The sequence below is a fragment of the Oryzias latipes genome, chromosome 21 (genome assembly GCF_002234675.1).
Source record: "Oryzias latipes chromosome 21, ASM223467v1".
Lineage (NCBI taxonomy): Eukaryota > Metazoa > Chordata > Actinopteri > Beloniformes > Adrianichthyidae > Oryzias > Oryzias latipes.
The window spans coordinates 4,990,539-5,011,486 of NC_019879.2; the positions used below are offsets into that span (position 1 = coordinate 4,990,539).

At 41.8% G+C, this 20,948-nt stretch overlaps 1 protein-coding gene across 3 annotated transcripts in view; it reads left to right on the top strand.

The window, feature by feature from the left end:
* Positions 1-20,312, top strand: part of LOC101160446 — a 59,385-nt gene extending 39,073 nt beyond the window's left edge. For 2 of the 3 annotated variants that reach the window (XM_020713066.2, XM_020713067.2), the window contains 6 exons: positions 3,543-5,221; positions 11,759-11,966; positions 13,425-13,632; positions 15,806-16,395; positions 17,723-17,868; positions 18,161-20,312. In XM_020713066.2, coding sequence (XP_020568725.1) covers positions 3,603-5,221; positions 11,759-11,966; positions 13,425-13,632; positions 15,806-16,395; positions 17,723-17,868; positions 18,161-18,992 — 3,603 coding nt within the window. In that variant the 5' untranslated portion in view covers positions 3,543-3,602 and the 3' untranslated portion in view covers positions 18,993-20,312. The remainder of the gene's footprint in view (positions 1-3,542; positions 5,222-11,758; positions 11,967-13,424; positions 13,633-15,805; positions 16,396-17,722; positions 17,869-18,160) is intronic. The other variant, XM_011489264.3, reaches the window with a different exon arrangement.
* The last annotated feature ends 636 nt before the right edge of the window (positions 20,313-20,948 follow it).

Here is a 20,948-nt window from a genome sequence, read left to right on the forward strand (position 1 = left end):
TGTGAAAAATACAATTATTTTGGAAAAATCTAAGGACGCTTTTGAATTGTAAAAAGAGTTTAGTGTGTTGAAGAGCAACTCTGATAAAAAATTTGTTTTTAACATGTTCTCGTGACATTCTGAGGATGGAAGACATAAAAAGAAATTGAAGCTCAAAAAGTCATTTCTGAGTATTTTTTTAACTCAAATTGCTGGGGTTAGGATTAGGAATGATTGGAGTGGGACTTTTCAAGATATTCAGTAAAATGGGCAGTTCTGCATGAGTAATCACACGAGATAGCTGCTGTTGTTTTTTTGTTTTAAAAAAAAAATTAAGTTATAATTCCTGCCTAGACTGTAAATAAAAATAAAAATGAGGCAAAAGCTGCTGGATGTGGAGTTTGAATAATTCCATGTTACATGGTCTGGAATATTCCACCACATGAACAAATTCTTCCATTTTAATCACTCGTAGCATGTAAAAGAAGTTCGTTTTTTTTCTATTTAAATGATAAATTATATTTAGGAATGAAAACCAAACTCTGAAAGACACAGACTAATGAAGAAAGAGGTGTTTCTTCTTCTTTTTTTAGTCAGCCACTAAATCCAATCATCCACCGGTCAGTCAGTCTCTTATTGTACACACTTCCCATTTATTTTGGGTGTAGTGAGCTACACCACAGACAGACAGGTTTCCTGTCTGAACAACTAGTTTGTTTCCTGTTGTATTCCTCCTGATGCTGAAACATGGTGGCTAATTTATTCCCCTGCTTGTGGGGATGAGTTCTGACCAGTTTACCTTCCCTGGCACTCGGAGCAGAGAGCGGCGTCCTCCTGAGACGCTGAATTTAACTCAGCTGGAGGGAGATGGGCAGATGAACTTTCACCTTTAAGCTCATTAAGACCAGACTTCACTAATCTTAATGTTTTTGCCACTTTAAGGAGTGCTCATTCATAGTTTTGTACAAATAAGTTTTGTAAAGTCCTGAAAACAAAAAAGCACTTGAAACAACATTCATGTAAAAAAAAAATGTTAAGCTTATCGTAACAACAAAAGATTTATAAATCTGTTGATGATTTGATTTGCTTTAGATAAAGTAGAAACAAATGATCTACTAAAAATATAAACCAGATTTAACAGTGCGTGTCTATTTTTAATTTTTTTACTAATGATTGAAATGAATTGTAAAATTAAGGCTGTAGTAAATATTTAATTAAAAATGTAGGTACTTATTAGGAAAAACTACTTTATATTATAGAAAATCCATGAATATTGAAATTTATTTTTGTCCAAATGAAACCGTGAAATGATTAAATGTGTGATTGTGTTTTGTTGTAATTTTAAATGACGTCGTTTTCATGAATGGAAAGAATTTTGCTCTTAAGTGGGCCTATTTACCTTCTCAGTTTTAAATTCTAACACTACACAAAAATAAAAAATAACATAAACGATGCGAGCCGGTATCATTTACAAGTACAGATACATCCAAAATTAAATGAAATCCACTTCCTGAAATTAACATTTTTTTCTTTATGTTTTTCTTTTCTTTTTATTGAAAGATTGACATTATGTAATCGCACAGGTTTTGAAGTGTGTTTAGGTTTCTTAAGGACGTAAGTACTTATTTCATTGTTTGTGTCCGTCAGAAAAGTAATTATGTGAAGGTCTAATAAAAAACCCACAAAATATTATTTATTTAATATTATTTATATAATTAGTTTTTGAAGCAAAAAAAATCTAATTACACATTAATTCCTAATGCATACAACAGCTAAGATGTGAACAGATTAAAGGGGAAAGATCTGGCCACATGGAAAAAAATCAATTTTATAGTACAAGGGTCAACAAAAAATAGAATCCATCGTATCGTAAAGACCTGAATAGACTCTCTTCCCGGGGATAAAAATGATTCGAGCATCGTGTGATCAAACCAACAATAAAGAACAAAAAAAGCAGCCAAAAAGTGAAGTTGGATCATTCACAAATTTGGAGAACTGCACATCACATGCATCTACATAAACTCTCTTTCATTCTTGGTAAAAAATGTCAGACTCAGGATCAGCCTGGCTCTGTGATGGGGTGGTGCTTTAATGCCTTTTTATAAATATGAACTTTTCTCAGCTTGCAAGCCAGGCAGTCAACTGAAGTAAATGACCCACAAATGACCTCCACAACACGGAGCATCGCCCCATTTGCCTTTGGTGCATTTTCTGTCAGACTCTTTTTCAGTTTCCAGTTATAAAACTTTGAAATAAGATGATGAAAAATGAAGATAAAGTTCTAAATTAACAAATAGTGCAACGATTAAATGTTTCTGTTGTAATAGTTTACCCTGAATGAAGGTGCATATGTGTACAATTTCCCTTTCTGCCATTCATTTCAAATAAAGAACCCCCCTTTTTTCCTTGAAGACTGCTGTCTTTTACACAGATCTGTCTTCAGATCAATACGCTTATATCCTCTGTGTTGTTTGGCGCCCATCATTTAATAGACCGCCCACAAATGTAAATTAATGAGAGTCACGCACAGATTAACCCTGATCACAGCCTCCATTGCATAGATCGATTGAAGCAAAGTCAGATGGAATTGACGATCACTGCAAATCCAGAGGGACATGGGAGCCTGTTTCTGATGAAGCATTACAGTTGTATTATCTGCATAATTCATCATTCATCTGAATCCCTGTTTCATAATGGCTTCCATAATTACAGCCCACTGACCGATGCAGATGGGATATGAAATATGGATGACGGTAGTTTGGGTTTGAGCGGTCAACATGACATTTGTACTCGTTACAGAAAAAAGAGGAAGAGCTGCAGAGCGTCCGGGGCAACCTTGCACGCTCTCCCAGCTCCTGCCTAATCTCCAACTCCTGTCTGATTAGTCCGACAGAGAGAGCAGAGCTGGTTAGAGGACAGCTAAGCAGTTATCTTCATTACCGTCTCCTCATCTTCCAGCCTGGCCTCAAAGTCACATCCTCTTTTCTTTCATTGTCTGTCTCCTCTGTTTACCAGCTCTAACTCTTTTATTTATTTATTTTTCTGTTTCTCCATCGTCTACTGTCTCTCTTTTTTCTTTTTTTTTAATCGGTCTATCAGCTTCCTTTTTTATAGGCCTGACAAGCAGGGCAACTCTTGCCACAGTGAGAGGGGGAAAAAAGCCAGAGGGAGTGGACTGGGTCCCGTTGATATAAAATAAATGTGATTATTCCGGTGCAGGAGCTGTGCTTCAAAGTCTCTGTGTCCAAAGCTGTGCTTATCCGATATTCTTTTATGTGTGAGGACTTTATCATCTTCCATTGAGCTGAGGAACTCAGAGGCCAGGGTGTCAAATTTAAACCGAGCTGAGTTACTTTATACGTCTTTAAAATAAGACTCCAGAGGGAAAAACAATTCAGTGGCTTGGTGAAAAATACATTTTGGGTATACGTCACATAGAAGATAATGCATTTTTTTCTGAAACTCTTAGATAGTGGCTTCATTTTTTTCCTAATTACAGTTTGTTTGTGATCATTTCTTTGGATTATTAAGCATCTGTCTTCATTTATTTTCCCTTCATCCAGGCTCCAGAACTTTGCTCCTGCCGACGGTGTGTTTGAGGGCCCCTCAGTCTGCACGCAGACATGCCAGATGTGAAGCCGCCCCCACCATGTGAATACCCTTCTACCTCCTCCGCTGCTCCCCTCGCTGGCTTTCATTCTCCACTGAACATGGAGCCTTGCATTGCCAACCTCCCCCTGTCCCCGGACCCCTTGTCCCCGTTCCCCCAACACAGACCCAGTGTTCCTCATTACCACGGTCTCCAGGGACCTCCTTACTCACTGCTGGCCAGGTGCAACAGCAGCACACTGCTGACTAACTTGGGACTCAGGTACTGCTCCAGCAGGCAAATCCCTCTGGGCGTGGATCCCGGACACGCGCTGGTCCCAGGTCCCTATGTTCACAATGAGAGCAGCTGCGGCAGACCCTACAGGAGCATGGAGAACCTAAACTGGAACACTGTGGCAGACTCCGGCCTGTGCAGACTCAGCGCGGCCACCTGCAGGAGCGTGGACAATGAATTTGTTTTACGCTACACCTCCTGCAGCCACTGGTATGACGGACCCCCCGATGGGTCTGTTCTAGGAACTCAGGGGCTGGTACCCAATCCGGAGAGCTTAGCGTTTTATCCTCGACAAGGGCCACCCAGAAAAGACCTGCCACTCTTCCCTCAGTTGCTCTTTCCAGGCGGGGTTGACGATTGGGATGCAAGGAAGGGCCTTAGGGATAAACTCCGTCTCCAGAGTGCAAGATCAGCTGCTGAGACTTTAAGGCCCCTCCCACTACGCCCTCAGGTAATCTCCAATTCCACACCTGTGGAACGAGAATGTGTGAATCAGGGGAACGTAAACATTCCTGGGTGCAGGCCAATGGGCATCACACGCACCTCCCCAGACGAGATCAAGCGGGAGGTTTTGAGGCGTTTGCAGCTCAGGCGGCAGAACAGCAGCCCCAACTTGGCGCTCTGCGACTCTCCATCCAGCTCACAAGATTTGAAGACATCTTACACAACGGACAACCTCACAAGTAAGAGGAGTGGAGCAGATTCTGCGCCAGAGCGCCACCGACCTCCTGTGGGACGGCTGCACATCCCGACATTTGAGGAGTTTAAGAGGATGAGACAGGGAGGGGGGGATTCCAAAGCCGCTCCTGTGGAATTGGTAAAACGTGACCTGCCAAACGAAGGAGGAGCTTCGGACGACAAAATGCTCCCTTCTAAAGAAAAAAATCTGAGTCAGAGTGGAGAGCAGGGAAAGGATTCTGAAGGGGTGGACTGCATTAAGACTCCAGGTGAAACGACAGCCAGCTGTGACGGCAGCCTGCAGAGCATCGCTTCACCAGAAAAAGTTCCCTCCAACACAGCAACCAGTAGCTGCACCACAAGCCCCGCCCCCTCCTTCCTTTCTGTCACCAGCACGAGCTCTCCAATCAGAACAGGGCCTTCTCCACGTTCACCCCTGAAGCCCCAGACTACACAGGGAAAAGTTGCAGGAGGAGAAAGCGGGAGCACAAAGCGGAGGAGGAGCAGTCTGGAGACATCTGGGTCGATCCCCTTCCCACCCGGAAAAGACGCCTTGGATCGCCCCTCCAGCTGCTGCCCGGCGCTGCTCCTGGAGGGGACGGACCTGTCCAGCTATGGAGCCAAGATCTACAAGATGAAGGATGGGCTCATCGGATCTGCATTGGACCTCATCAAAAAGAGGTCAGTGAGGAGGAGAACAGACTATATACTATTAGAGGCTTCTAAACCAAAAAATGGCCTGGTTCAGGGGTCTGCAACCTGAGGCTCTGGAGCCCCATGCAGCTCTTTCATCCCTCCACTGTGGCTGTTTGGCTTTGAAATAAATGCTTATGTTAGATTTTAAGATGTCAGATAATTGAGCAAAGGGATGGTAACGGTTTTAATCAATCATATTATTCTTGTCTTCTGTTCAGCAAAAGTTCGGAAATTATAAAACTGCATTTACAGGCATAGATTTATTTTTCATAAATCTGCTGCAGTAGGAGGATCTTATTGACAGAGTGCATTTCATTTTAAAAGGGACTGATGTCAAAATTAAAAGAAAATAAGATTGTTATATAAAAAATATAAAATAAAATAAATATACACAAATATATAATATTTATACAAAATATATACAATAATACAAATATATAATATATACACAAAATAAATAAACTGTTGTAATTTAATAACTGTACATATATGAAATTATATTTCATAAATGAATATCTTAGTTGCCACAAGAACATTAAAAAAATAAAATTTCACTGCAAAAACTGAATCTTAAAAGAATAAAATGACCCCTGTTCCAAGAAAAAAATCTTATTTTTCTCTTGCAATGAAAATAATCTTATCAAGAAAGTTTTTCAACAACAAAATAATCTTAGTCTGAGAAACTACAGTATGTCTTAGTGAATAAAATTTCATTCTTAAAATAAGAATTCTTGGTAAAACCATATTTACTTCCCCATTGGCAGATTTTTCTTTCAAATTTTAAGAACTTTTGACTTATCTCTATTTTTGCGGTGTACTGCCTGCTCAGTTTAATAAAAACAAACCAAATCCATTCAAACATTTGCCTGGCGTTCACAAGTGATTCAGAGAACAGTTTTTCATTTTTCATTTTTCTGTCAAACTCAAGCAAACTGGAACAGCAAGAGTCACTGTTATGTTTATGTTTTTTCTTTTCATTGCACCTTGAAATATTGGTCATTTTACCAGATTTTAGTTTTGCATTTTTTTTCCCAAACAGATTAAGTCTCTAACATACAGATGTTGTATTAAAAGTGAACCTGCTGACCGAACAAACTCCCTTATAAATCAAAGTTGGTGGAGACGGCCCTGCAATAGACCTATGACCTGTTCAGGAAGTACCCCACCTTCACCCAACAAGCAAGGTTGGCTCTGGATGGATGGATGGATGGATGGATGGATGGATGGATGGATGATGCATGGATGGATGGATGGATGGATGGATGGATGATGCATGGATGGATGGAGTTGGGGAGACGTCTTAAAAATCGTGACATAGTGCTCTCATTTAATGTTGTCGTGGAATTCAAAGCTAACCCAGTCTTTGTTGAAATAAGGATAAAATCCTTTCTCAATCCTTTTTACAACCTTATACATCTTTACATTTCCTTCTAACTTATAGGACTTCAGTTTGTCTTATTTTCCTGCTTTTACTGTTTGTATTTAGATGATTTTCAAGGAGATTCTCATCCTGCAGTCAGAAACTACCATCAACCAGATCAGACCCTCCACTAACTGGACATTAGCATGTCTAAATTGGCGATTAGCATGCCAAGGTTGACAACTAAATATTTCAGCAATCTAGTTCACCTCTGGGGGCAACATCATGCTAATGCAGGATCTGCAGACACAGCTGGAACAGTTTTTGGTTTTTCGAATTGAAAAGTCTCCGCCTGAACATGCACATGGTTTAAAAGCTTTATTATAATAATAATCTCTACAGCACTGCAAAAATAAGCCCCTTAGAAATTTGTCAAAAATTCCTTTAAATAAGCCAAAACATCTGCCAATAGGGAAAAATAGTCTTAAAAAAAATTTCCCATTTAAAGAAAAAAATATATGTTTTCTCAAACTAAGGATATTTTGCTATTGGAAAAACTTTTTTGGTTAGATCATTTTTCTTGCGTGACGGAAAGTCAGATCATTTTTCTTGAAACAAGTCTTTACTCTGTTAAGATTCCATTTTTGCAGTGAAAGAAATTCACTTCTTCCTTTCATGGTCTGTCTTATTAGAATCTATCTGGTAGGATTGAACATTTCTGCAAACATTTCATCAGTTGTAAAGATGACTTATTTTGAAAGTTTTATTTTAGCAGCAGAATTAATTCAATGTCTGCCAACATAACCTGGTCTGAGTCCGTCTGCAGCTGCAGAAGGGAACCATCATGTGCTTCAGCGTTTGTGTAATTTGCTATAACAGAATGGCCCACCACCGTGCGCACATCCATCTTTTTCAGCACTCTCATGCTTTTGTGATATTGATTTATCTGTGCTGTAGTGAGAACAGCTGTTGGAGCTAACAGGGTTGGCTCCACAGACTAGACTGGAGGTGGGAGGAAGGCTGAAGGACTGCCACCATCTCTCTGTGTGAGCTGTCTGCTGAATGAATGCAGGCTGCACTTCACTGCGTTTCCTCCTGATCAAGAGGAAACAAACAAGGGCGTGTTGGAGGGCAGAGTTAAACCTTTTACTGGACGCCGAATTCAGGAGATTTTGTTTGTTTGGACAGTACAGGAGCAAAACATTTCAACTGATCCCAGCTGAAAACTGATAGATGGGTGATGGAGGGTATTTCCACTCAGCTTTCCAGTCTCTGCTGACTATTGGTCTTTTTTTCTCTAGTGCTTGAGAAAATGATGGATGTCTATAAGTCTACTGCATGAAGGAAACAGAAATGGGACTCCTGGGGAAGATATTTGCTGCCCCAAAAGCTTTTATCTTGTCGACAAAAACCTTAAAAAAAACTTGAAATATGAAATATTCTTTCGTGCACGATTAACACGGTGCATGAAGATGTGAATAAAAACCCTGAGCGGTTAACTTTCATGGAAGTCCAACCAAAAGTTAAATGTTTTTTTGACCAATAAATCCAATCCCACTTTGGTGATTTTGTAGCCGCCATCGATATTCACTGTAACAGTGAAGCAGTAGATGTAAATACCCACAATGCAACATTTCGCTCTCTAGAGATTTCAACTCAACCGGAGGCGCTGTGAATTTCCATTGAACATTCATTAATTAAACATCACGCTATTCTGTGTGATCAGTGCACTCTGGGGTGTTTGGCTACCAACATTTAGCTTTTGTTTGGATGGCTTATGTGACACATTCTGCATTTTAGCTGCAGTATTCCTGGAGTGTAAACCATGTTCTGTCTAACATATCAAAGCTAAATGACTGGGGATGAAAAGTGGGAGGTTGTGTGTGTTTGAATTAATTTAACTGAAATGTATTTAGGTACCAACAACAGCCAGGCTGGCTTTATTGTCACATCTTGGGCGTTTAGCGGTGATTTATCACACGAAACGGCTTGCTGATGAATTAAACCTCGGGTTATTGCTCCTCGTGCATCACCTTGTGTGTGACAGTTAATACTTTGTGTTCCGGTGATGCCGCTTAAATTGCAGTTTGTCCAAGAGAAAGCCGATGGCCCCCGTCAATGCTGCATCATCGAAACTGCAGTAATCATATTGGCCTTTTTGTCCCTTCAGCTGGATTTAGATATCAAACGCCTTTTTATCTGCTAGATTGGCGTTTTTAATTTATTGCACAATGGGAGCTAATTGAGAGACTGCGGCTCTGGAGGCAGAGCGGTCCTCTCTCATATTGAAAGTAATTGTTGTGAAAACTTTGCACTACGATCATTGTTTCAAGGAATAATATTTTCTGCCTTGCAAGAAAATTACCTTACTGAGAAAGTTTTTTAATAGCAAAGTAAACATGTCTTAGTGACTAGAATTGTTTTCTTATAATAGGAATCCTTGGTAAGGCAATTTTTCTCACACCACTGGCAGATTTCTTTGAATTGATTTGATTTAATTTGCTTTTTTTTTTATTTGATTTGGGGGTTCATTTCAAGCATTGGTTGTAGACGATACAACAACAAAAAATCATCAAATTAATTTCAGAAATAAAGAAATGCATTGATTAAAAAAATAAAAAATGAGCCAAGACATAAGAATAAAACAATTCATATAATTATTCATGAATTTAGAATTTTTGCAGTAACACATACAAAACACATTTAGGTCTTATTAGATTTATTGGATCAAATCAAATCAACCTTTATTTATATAGCACTTTTACAACACATGTCCCTCAAAGTGCTTTGCATAAAATACAATCAAATTGAAAAACAAAATGACATGACAAACAATGCCGACAAGCCCCCCCCCCACACACACACACACATGCACACACACCATGATAAAAAGAGTGATTATGGCGTGTAGAAACCTTGCTTTGTACTGAAGTGGGGAAATGATATTTTGGGGACACGTCCACATCAGTGACCCCCCACCCAAGTTCACAGAGTCCACTACCACAGGACCCCCCAGGTCTGATCAAAAGAGTCCGAACTGGGAGATCCCACTGCAGCGACCCCATTCACTGAGAAGAGTCATCACTGATGTGGATGAGTACAAGTAAAATGTAAAAGGAATAAAATGAAAATGAAAATATATTTAAAACAAAAGAAAAAACATGAATAAACCTTAGTAGATATATAAAATGTTTAAGTTTAACTAAAAATTAAAAATAAATAAACAAATACAAATAAATAAATGTATATACATACAAATATATCAAACTAGTAAAAAGAGAACATAAATAATTAAAATATCAATTAAATTACTGAAATTCAACTAAAAGCTAAATTAAAAAAGTAGGTCTTAAGCCTTCCTTTAAAAACATGAACAGAAAATATCGACTGTTACCTAAATTCAAAAAGAGTTTGATTTATTGCTTATTTAAAGACAGGTTTTCAAATTTTAAGAATTTTTGACGTATTACTATGGGCCTGTTTTTGCAAAGATGGAGCTAAACTGTGCATCAGTCTCATCCATTCATTTAAATAGGAGCATTTTTATAGCATTGAAAGGTAAAAAAAAGCCAACAACTTCCAAATAAGACAGAAAATTGGATTAAATTCATTTTTGAATGTTGGCTTTTTATCTACTTGCACCCCCAAAGAAAGAAACCTGAAAACTCTGATTTAAATACTTTTGATCCTACAAGCGAAAATGTACAGTTAAAGGACACGTTCTGAATCTGAACAGCATAAAAATATGGAAATAAAACAGAAGGAATGGAGTCATGGCAGACGATTTTTAGGGTAGTGCACTGTTAATGCTGCATGATGCATGAATGAGAAAAAAAATTACTTTGCATGAAATCCCAGGAGACGGAATGAGCTTTTGTCCAGTTTGTATCCACCAACCCAGCCAGCAACCGCCAGACTCCTGTTTCTAAAACAACTGCTGGAGGAAAGTCAATATTTTAAGAATTTACAGCTCGTTTCTTTCTGCCTCAGACGGATAATGTTGAGACTCCATTATGAGTTTGACCTTTGGGTCCAATAAAGCTGCTGAGCTAACAGGATTTACAGGAAAAAACAAACAAACAAGTAAATGCAGAATCTCAAAATCTAAAGGGCTAATTAATAACTCATATAACCTTAAATTTGTATTGATAATAGGTAATAGGATTAAATAAAAATGGTTCAAATGAGTTTCATTGGAAGGGGTCAAGTCCGATGGACCTGAAGTGCAAATAACGCCAACAATAATAAAAACATTTTGAAATCAAAACAAAATTCCAGAAACATGCACACAATTCTAAAAAAAATTAAACGAAATAAAAAGGAAATGTTGTGAGTAGTAATTTATGGAAATCAAAAAAGTGAAACAATATGGTTTTTACAGCGATTTGTTGGTGTGATTCACACTTCAGGGGCACCGTAGTCAAAATAAGTGATTGTTTTTGATGGTTTTTCAGCACTTCCGGTTGGATTTACAACACATCTATTGATTATTTTATTTATTTTTTCCAAACAGTAATTTTTAGCTAACTGACAATAAATTCCAATCTGTTATGTACTACGCGGCACCATTAAACTCTTGTCAAAGTAAGTAATAAGCTAGTAAAGATAATAAAAAATTCTCCAACCACTAAAATAAAAAAATCTCTGCTGCAGCCACACAGGAAAAACATGCATCGTTTAACTTTCAACATGGGAGTTTCAGTCTTAACGGTTTGGCGTCTGCGTGTGTGGCGGCATGCAGGAGCTGCCCATGTGGCTTGGGGGGGGGGGGGGGGTAGGGTCAGGTGTTAATGTCAGCCGATGAGCCTAATTGCTGTTCTCCCTGAAGAAGAGATGAGAGGCGGGGGCAATAAAGCGATGGGAAATATTGATCTCGGAAGAAGACGGGAATGAGGGACGCTGACGTGAAGAAGCTGAGGAGGAATGATTGACAGGAATGCTGTTTGCGGAAAAAAAAAAAAAGCTTCACCAGCATTAAAATTTGAACAAACCTCTTCTGCCTTCTTTTCACTGTTTCTTTCCCTCTGAAAGTACATTTCTCCTCCCCTTTTCCTGCTTTCTTACATCCAATGTCTGGTTTTTGCGCTCTTTGATTTTCTTTCTCTCTTCACTTCCTGGCAATCTCTGTACATCTAACCTCTGCACCCTCGTCCCCCCACCAGCTGCAGTGCAGAGATCTCTGAGGCCCCCGTCAGGCTGTCAGGTGACCGTGATGGAGGGTGTGACATCACCGCCTCCTCCAACGGCTGTCAGCTCTCCGCCGTTGCCATGGCAACGTCGGCAGCGGCCTGCAAAGCCGAGGCTGACGACGAAGCGCTCGCAGGAAGAGGAGGAGGAGGAGGAAGAGGAAGAGAGGAAGCAGGAGAATGTGTAAGGACTCTTTTTATTCCACGTTTTGGATGTTTTTTTTTCTCCTCTTTTTTTGTGACGTTTCCATCCTTTCTGCATCGGCCTCTGTTTGCTTTGCTGCAAACAAACACATGAACCTAATGGTATTCAAGGATGACTGGGACAAGCAAGGGGACTGCGCCACAAATGCACACCACCCGCACATCCCTATGCAGAGGTATTTCTTTAGACAAGAACAAGAGGGGAGCTCCATCTTCCAGCCTCATGTGTGAGCAAGCCGAAAAAGGGGGATTAAGCCTCCCCCACTTGGAGCAGTGATGCTGTGTCGGTAACTCTCTGCCGGCTGCCTGCAGCTCAACACCTTCTTCAGCTGCAGCTAGCGTTGTGCTACCTTTAAGGCGTCTGTGGCACTGAGGAGCCGGACTGGACTCGCATGTTCCTTCCATGTTCGGTGATCAGAAAGCGGATGTCGGGGTGCGTTTGCTTCCTCGCTTTCTTCGTTTTTAAGCGCTCGAGTCGCAGTGCAGTCTTGCTCCGTTTTGGTGCAATCGTTGAGTAGCATATTAATTATTCTCCTTCATTTTGGGAGATTGTGGCATGCCGTGCTTCACGCTGCTGGTTTAAAGCCCTGCAGACCTCCCTGCGTTTTTTAGGCATGTTCAGCTGTTGGATATCTGTGTTATCGGTAGGAAATGCTGACATGAAGCCAGTCGATCTGTCTCGTAGGAGTTGGGTCCTGGTGATGCCTCCACAGCGAGAAGACATGGGTTACTGTTGAGCATTGCTCTGCAGGTAAACTCTCTGGGGACTGATGCACCACATGAGGGCTGCATGTCTGTTCCGGATGTTGCAGTGTCTGGGGAATCCCCGTCATCGGCTCTGGAAAAGCCAGCTTAGTTGTGTCATGCTCACCTTTTTTAAATGTGTTGCGCAGCTGGGTTTGCTGTCTGCAACAAGACTGGGCCAACGTTTATTGAGTGTCTTCATTTCTGGGCGGCCGTGGTGCAGCGGTAGGGCGGTCGACCCATGATCGTAAGGTTGCAGGTTCGATTCCCGCCTTGCACGCCCATGAGTCGAAGTGTCCTTGGGCAAGACACTGAACCCCACCTTGCCTCTGGTGGTGGGCGGGCGCCTGTGTTTGGCAGCGGAGCCGCCACCAGTGTCTGAATGTGTGAGTAAATGTGTGTGTGACTGGGTGAATGGGTCTGTGACTGTAAAGCGCTTTGTCCTTGTAGGAAGAAAGGCGCTATATAAGTATACGCCATTTACCATTTACCAGTGTCTTCATTTTCAGTCTTCCAAACCAGGATTAGAGTAGATCTGCAATCGATTCGTTGCGATCAAGTTAGATCCATTCTCAGACACATAGGTAGACAGTCTTTTCTCATCGTCATTCTCACCAGATCCCCTTCTCAGAGTTTCCCCGTGTTGCTATAGCAACGCAACCTTTGACTGATGCGCACATGTCTTTCTAACCAGCAGCACTCCAGCCTGGGCTGCAGGCGCTCCAGCTCAGACGCAGCCTATGAGCCGGCTGAGACGGTGAGAGCTCAGCGCGAGTGCCGACTCCGACCCCACTACAGTGACCCCATGCCAGCAGACGCCTCCAAGCGCAAACAGCTGGAGATGAAAATCGCCGTCGCGGCACGACTCCACAGCCATCGGCGAGACCGAGACAGAGACAGTGGTAAGCACCAGAGAAATCTGATTTTTTTTTTCCTTTTTTGGGGGGATTATGTTTCTTTTATCTCCACAAGCTTTACCCTATTATGTAAGAATAAAAGAAGATTTTTTTCTTGAAATGTTCAGAAATGAGAAGAGCAAAAAAAATGACAGAAAACAATTAAGTCAAATATTTTTTAAACCCACAAACTAAATCTAAATTTTGTCTCTTTTTTTAACAGGAAAATTTGACTCTGTATTCAGTAAAAAGGCAGATCTCTATCTTTCATGTGCAAAGCCGTGTGACTAAAGTTTTTATTTAAACAGTAAACCATGACCAGGCATTTTCTGGATTATTTCAGAGCTAAGAATCTTCTCCAAAAAGCTAAATCATTGACTCCAAACTCAGAAACTGAGTTGAGAAAGCTCAGAGCTGCTCATCAGTGAGGTCCAGAAAGCTCTTATGAAGTTTACATGCGAAGATTTTTCTTTTTAAATGAGTTTTCTCTACATTTCTGACGCCAATCTGTCATGACTCATGTCTGATAATCAGCTCAAACAACTTATATGACCAAATTTTAGTCAAATGGCTTTAACCCTTTGATGCAAATATGCAAGAAACCACTTCAGCTCCCAAATTACCTTCATTTAGGGTCTACTTTAAAGAAAAATCATTTGGGACATTTTTCTCATAGCTGGAAATAAATTCAAACATCAAGGTGTTACGGTAATTTTCATTGTCGGGCCCTTATTAATCAGCACAGGAATATGTTCACAGCCCATTTTCATTTTTAACAAACAAGCTGTAATTCTGTTTCCGGGGCAGATGAACGCGTCAGGTTTGCTGTTCACCGAACAGCAGCCACAGCTCTGCTCTGTCAAGTGTCTTCAGTTCACCCCCTTCACCTTTTCAGACGAGGTGACTCCCCCAAATCTTGAATCAGCCTCCAGCTAAGCCTAACATTTCAGTCCGCTCCGTTTTAAAATGATTGCTGCACATGTCTTACGCAACCCAGCATGTGCCTGTTCAGCTGTAACGCTCACATTTCCTCCTGCCAATGCTTCCCATGCTCCTCCGGTCAACAGAAGACACGGGAGGTTGGCTGCAGAATGTCATTCAAAATGGCAAATGCTAATATGGCCGTAATGATCTCCCTTTGACACGGAAGAAAAAAAATGCTCATTTGTATTCTTAGCAGATAAGACGGTCAGATGTGAGTAAATGTTACGTTTGTGAATGTTTTATAATAATAATAATAATAATGGATTGGATTTATCTGCGCTTTTCAAGACACCCAAAGCGCTTACATTATGTCCATTATTCATTCACTCCTCATTCATACTTGGTGATGGTAAGCTACAGATGTCTACATCTGTAGACTGACAGACTGACAGACTGACAGACTGACAGAGGCGTGCCTGCCAGTTCGCGCCTACGGCCCCTCTGACCATCACCGGGATCATTCACGCATTCACACACCAGTGGAGCCACACTGGAGGCAAGGAGGGTGAAGTGTCTTGCCCAAGGACACAACGACATTTTGGCTGGTGGGAGCGGGGATCGAACCGCCAACCCTTCGATCATTGGACGACCCGCTCAACCACCTGAGCCACTGTCGCCCCGATTATTTATGTTGCGCAGCTGTTCAGGCATCACTGCCAAATGTCTGAATCAATTCAGTTTAAAATGATCGATTCCGAATTCACGTTGAATTTGACACAAAAGGAATAGACATTGATTCTTTAGACACATTTCCATTCCATTTAAATAATTTAAGATGAACAGATGTGGAACTTTTGAAAAATAAAATGACAAATTCTTACATAAAAAGGTTTTTTTGGAGACAAAAGAAATGATGTAGAAAAATTGACTCATGGGGTGGATAAATTAAAATTTCATTGTCTGAACGAATTTGTATTATTGATTTTTCAAACCCTTCCATGTAGTTGTTAGGATTTGCATTACCAGGCAGCCTCCTTGTCATATGTTCAACACTATTGACTTGTGTTGCATGTGAGAAAGGCCTTTGTGTTCTGTTGGCGTACAGAGTTACCTTTTTAGGACCAATTACACTTGTTGTTTTGTCCTCTTTTTGGCAAATAAGCTTTTCATATTAAACAGGAATGCATTTTGCGGCTCCTTTTAGCCTCCACGGCTTTTATAAGACCTGAACAGTGAATGAAATACTCTTCTCTAGCCCCGGCTGCAATCCGAGGTCGCTCAGAGCCCCCTGGTGAGGAGCGGCAGGCGGTTCTGGGTGTGACTAGGTCCGGACAGCATCGGTGGAGCACCATCAGCAGCCTGAGTGCAGACAGTGGAGTGGTGGGCCTCAGTGATGAGCGGGAGGAGGAGGACAGCGAGCCGCGGCGCCACCGCAGGGCCCGAGGAGCGGAGGTGGAGAGGGTGGACAGCGGGATCGGGCCGGGTCTGTCCCGCACCTGGAAGCGACCGTCTGCTTCCCTCAGAGCCTGGGAAGCCCAGAGGCCATGTCCGGACTGTGGGCAGAGGGAGGGGGCCTGTAAGGAGCGAGGCGAGCGGATGTGCGAACGCTGCTCCAAGCTGCGCATCGAACGCAAGGAAGCCATCCTGGAGTTTCTGAACACGGAGTCGAGCTACGGGGAGGACCTTCGGATCATCAAAGAGGAGTTCTACTGTCCCATGCAGAGTGCTGGGTTGCTGACAACCGAGCAGCTGGGCGTGGTTTTCAGCAACGTGCAGGAGCTCATAGATGTTAACGACCGCTTCACTGAACACCTGCAGGACAACATCGATCAGGCCTTTGACCAGGTGACTCACACAGCTCTCACAAGCACCTTAACACCATCCTTAAACCCATAATCCTTGCATTTCATCCTCTTATTTTATAAACAGCAACCCACTAAATAGCCTTTGCAGGGTGGAGTCTTACAGGCAAAGCTGCAGGAAGCCTTCAGTCGAACTTTATACTGCATTGTGTGTTAGTGGTTTTGAACAATTTACAGAAGAAAAGGAAGTCACTATTGTCAAGTGCGAGTCCAGTCGGGCCAGTGAAAATGGTGGTTTTTAGCATGTTCTTGTGGCATTTTTCTGATGGTCGAGTTCATATATAATGAAAATTAAGCTTAAAATTGTATTACTGAATATTTCTTTATCCAAATCATTGTGAATCAGGAACAGACGATAAAAAATGTTGTTGGAAAACTTGCTGATTTGTGACGTTAAAAATAGGGCGGGGTTGCTCCACAGCAACAGTCCCGCCCACAACTCAGAGGTGAATTTCTAATGAACTCCTGCAGGAGTGATGAAAGCAACACAGTTTTCTTAATTTAGGCTAAAAATGGCATCACCATAATTAAAATACCAGTGGGTACGCCAGGAGAAGCGGATCGTATAAACATAAACACAAATAAATTAATGTACTTTCCACGCTTGAAATTTCATTGCAGATTACAGTTTAAATATCTTCTGAATCCTTTACGGGGTCACGGGGTTGCAGGAGTCAACCCAACTGGGAGAAAGGTTGGGTACACCCCGAACAGATCACCAGTCTGTTTAGGGTCACACACACACACCTAGGGACAATTTAGAATCTTCAATTAACCTACAAAGCATGTTTTTAAACTGTGGGAGGCCCTGATAAAAGCAAGGAGAACATGCAAACTCCAGACAGAAAGTCACAGCTGGGACTCAAACTAGGGTCTTGAGTGCTGACCACTACCCCACTGTGCAGCCCCTACAATGGACATATAGTTCTGAAAAATCTCATTTCTGTGACCTGAATGGCTAACCCTGGTCCCAGCTCCAGTTTGATTTCTAAAACCGCATCACTTAACAGTAAGAGCGCATGAACTTTTTAATGGCTACCAAAAAAAACAGACGTACGAGTAAAACTTTATTAGTTTTATTTACATGCACGCTTCATTTAATTTGAAAAATCCCTAAAAGCAAAAATTGGAAAGGAAAAAGTCATACAATACATTTCTTCGTTTGCGAGAACTGCAAATAAAAAACAAATATTTTGCCCGTCAGCCATTAACTCCTGTTGTCACTTCAGCAATTACCATGTTACTTCCCTCCAACCTCTTCTGGCAGATCTGCAGACAATTAAGAAACTCCTTCTTGTGTTGGATTTCAGGGCGACGACGATCTGTTGACCGTCTACATCGGTGAAATCTTCCTGGAGTTTGTCAACATGCTGCCGGCCTTTCAGACCTACTGCCTGCAGCAGTCCACCTCTGTCAACATGCTGAACACGCTGGAGAAAGAGAAGGAATTGCTCAGGTGCATGCACTCTTTAAGGTTCTTCTTCTTGCTGTTGCCACGTGTGACAGAGAAATTGCTGTGGGAGCTTTCTCTTGTTCCTGCCACGGCGGCTCTATGTATTTCTTAATGGAAAAGACAGTGTGTTATCACTTATTCAGAGGAAAGTCTATTTTCAGGGTTGAGTTGCAATGAATCACTTTTTTCTTCAACTGAGAAGCAGCTCAGTCATGACTCAAGCTGTTCTTTGGTTTTCAATTATCATATTTTTCAACTTAAAATAGATATTCGAATATCTTGTCTGTTTTTGCAGAATATTCTTGGACGTCTCCCAGAACGACAACACGGCATTGCGCCGTATGAACCTGCGCTCCTTCCTCATGGCGCCCCTCCAGAGAGTGACCAAATACCCGCTCCTGTTGAGCCGGATCATCAAGGTCACCCCTGAATGTCACCCCGACTACGCGCGTCTCCGTGAGGCCAAAAGCCGGGTGGAATCCCACCTGGAACACATCAACATGAAGACCAAGCAGGAGGGCAACGGGGTCACCTGGTCGCTGCGCTCATTCCGCCGCGACAGCCGCAAGAACCGGGAGGTCATCAACATCGAGATGCGAGAGGTCTCCATGAAGACGGTGGGTTGGGCCAGGGAGAACACGCGTTTCGTCATGGAGGGACCGCTGCAGTTTTCCCAGCCGGCTGACGGTCAGTGGGTGAAGAAGGGCTGCAGGGCTCTCAAGTTCCAGAACGTCCAAAGTCTGTTGATGGTCAGGACGCAGCGGGATGGCGAGGCGCAGGGACAGGGTGATCAGGGTGCAAGGGGGGACCAGTGGGAAGGGGTCGGCGAGAGCGTTCGGGATGGCGTTCTCGTTCTGATCAAGGACAAAAGCAGCGGGAAGTTCACCGTTCTGAGGGAGCCTATCCGCCTGGGAAACTGCGTGGTGTCGACAGACCCAGACTGCGAGGACACTTTCGAAGTCCTCGACATTCGGCGGGAGTCGTTTGTTTTCCGCGCCTCTGACAAATCTCGCACCCAGCAGTGGTTCCACCAGGTTAAGCGGTACGCTCGGGACTTGGGCACCTGGAGGAAGAGGCGGAACGCTTTGCCCAACATTATGATCAACACAAACCAGATGCGCTCCTGAGGCTCGCCTTCTTCACACATCTTTGTCAGACTGTACATAACTTGAATTCTTCAGCAGCAAAAACGAGGAGGAACATTTCGAGTAGCACCGCCGTTCTGATGTTAGGTTCCAGTAGACGGAAAAAAACGTCTCGCAGAGGTGTGACAAAAGTGAAGCACTTTTGCAAAGCCGGAAGCTCACCATGCTGTCGAAAAAAAATTATTGTAAACAAAAATCTAGTTTTTAGCAGTAAAAGATTCTTGGACAACCAAAAACCTGGGCTGTGCTCGCCGGTCTTGATTGTAAAGACTGTTGAGAAACAGCTTTCTTTCCTTAAGGTGTGTCTGATAAAAGCCTGACTGAACGCAAAAAGACAAATTTTAGTCACTTTTTATACAAAAGCCATTTGGGGACTTCACATTATTTTATTTTATTTTTGTTTTTTGGGTTCAAGCAGATGTAGACTGCTCTCAGTGTTTTCATTTGTCCCACCTCCTGTATGAGTGCTGCCCTCGTACCGCCTCATACAAGTTTTGGCAGCACAGCAACTTTTTCACTGCCGGAGCGGAACCGGAACCGTCTCCCTTAAGCCGAACAGAGCTGCAGCCTCACTGTGTTCAACAGAACTCAAAGAACAGCAATAATTGTGGCCAGTTAAAGTAGCTTCTTAATATGCATTTCCCTTCAGAAGAATTTCCTGTTGGTGGCCCGCTCCTCATCCTACATCCCTGTTACTCAGACTTGCGTCCCGTTTAACTGGAAGGTGTCGCTTCGTAATCAAAGCTTCTCCATGTCGGGTAGATTATTGTAGCTCAGTGAAAACGATTTCGAGCTCAGGTTCCAGTCCGCCTCGTCCTGTGGAAAAAAAAAAAAAGCAGAGGTTTTAAGCCTTGTATTCTGATCACTATTTACCCTGAACCATTACACAAACACACATTTGTACCTGGACAATAACAATGGGGTCAAATCAGGATCAGTTTAAAGGGAATAAAAACCAGATTCTAAATCCAAAACTCGCGAGTGCACATGGCAAACTTGAAGGTGATATTGCGAATTTAAAAAACTACGTATTTTAAATTTAAGGAAAATTTTGAAAAATTTAGAAAAGACAATATTACATTTGAAAGTTGAATTGAAAAAGAAAAAGTGTAACCAAATGAAAGACTTGGTGACAGTGGGAGAGCATTAGCATTAGTGTACGCCACATCAGAGAAGAGATGATGAGACAGATGGCGCCAACAACAGAGGCTGTTCTGGAACAGAAATGACATCACCATGACCTCCATCTCCCAGTGGGAATCGTGTCCCAGTAGCCGATGGGCTCAAAGCGCCGCCCCTATGTAAAAAAAATAACAAAAAGGCTGATTTGATACTGCATATTTAGGACTGAAAGTGAAGAGAAACAGCAGCTGTGACAGTTTTAGGCTTAAAGTTTTCAACTTTAATAAAAACGTATAGGTTTTTTTGTTCAAATTTTAAATATTTCTCTTTCAGCTTAAAATTTACTTTTTATATTTTTCATTTTCGATATGCCCTTTAATTTTAAACAATAAGGTGATGCATTTCCAGAAAAAAATGCAGGGTTGAATGCTATATTGCAATGAATAAATGGTCAAAGTTGAGCATAAATAAAGTGAAAACAGCACAAATAACAAAAGATGTTTTTGTGGAAAAATGCCAGAGCCGGGCATTGAACCAGAGAGCTTCTGCACCAAGGATTCCCCATGTATTTCAATGAAGGCTAAAATCCTGGAATATCTTAAAAAATTCAAGGATTTAAAGGACCAAAATTCACAGCTGGAATGGAATGTTTGAATAGTTGAATAATGGAAGCTGAAAAATTGTAGAAGAAAAAATGGAGGAAGATACGATAACAAAGAAAGAGAAACAGGAAAACAACCAAATAAAGAGAAACAATTGTATTTTTTTCAAATCTTAACAGAATTTGAAACTGTTTTCAAATGTATTTATTTGTTT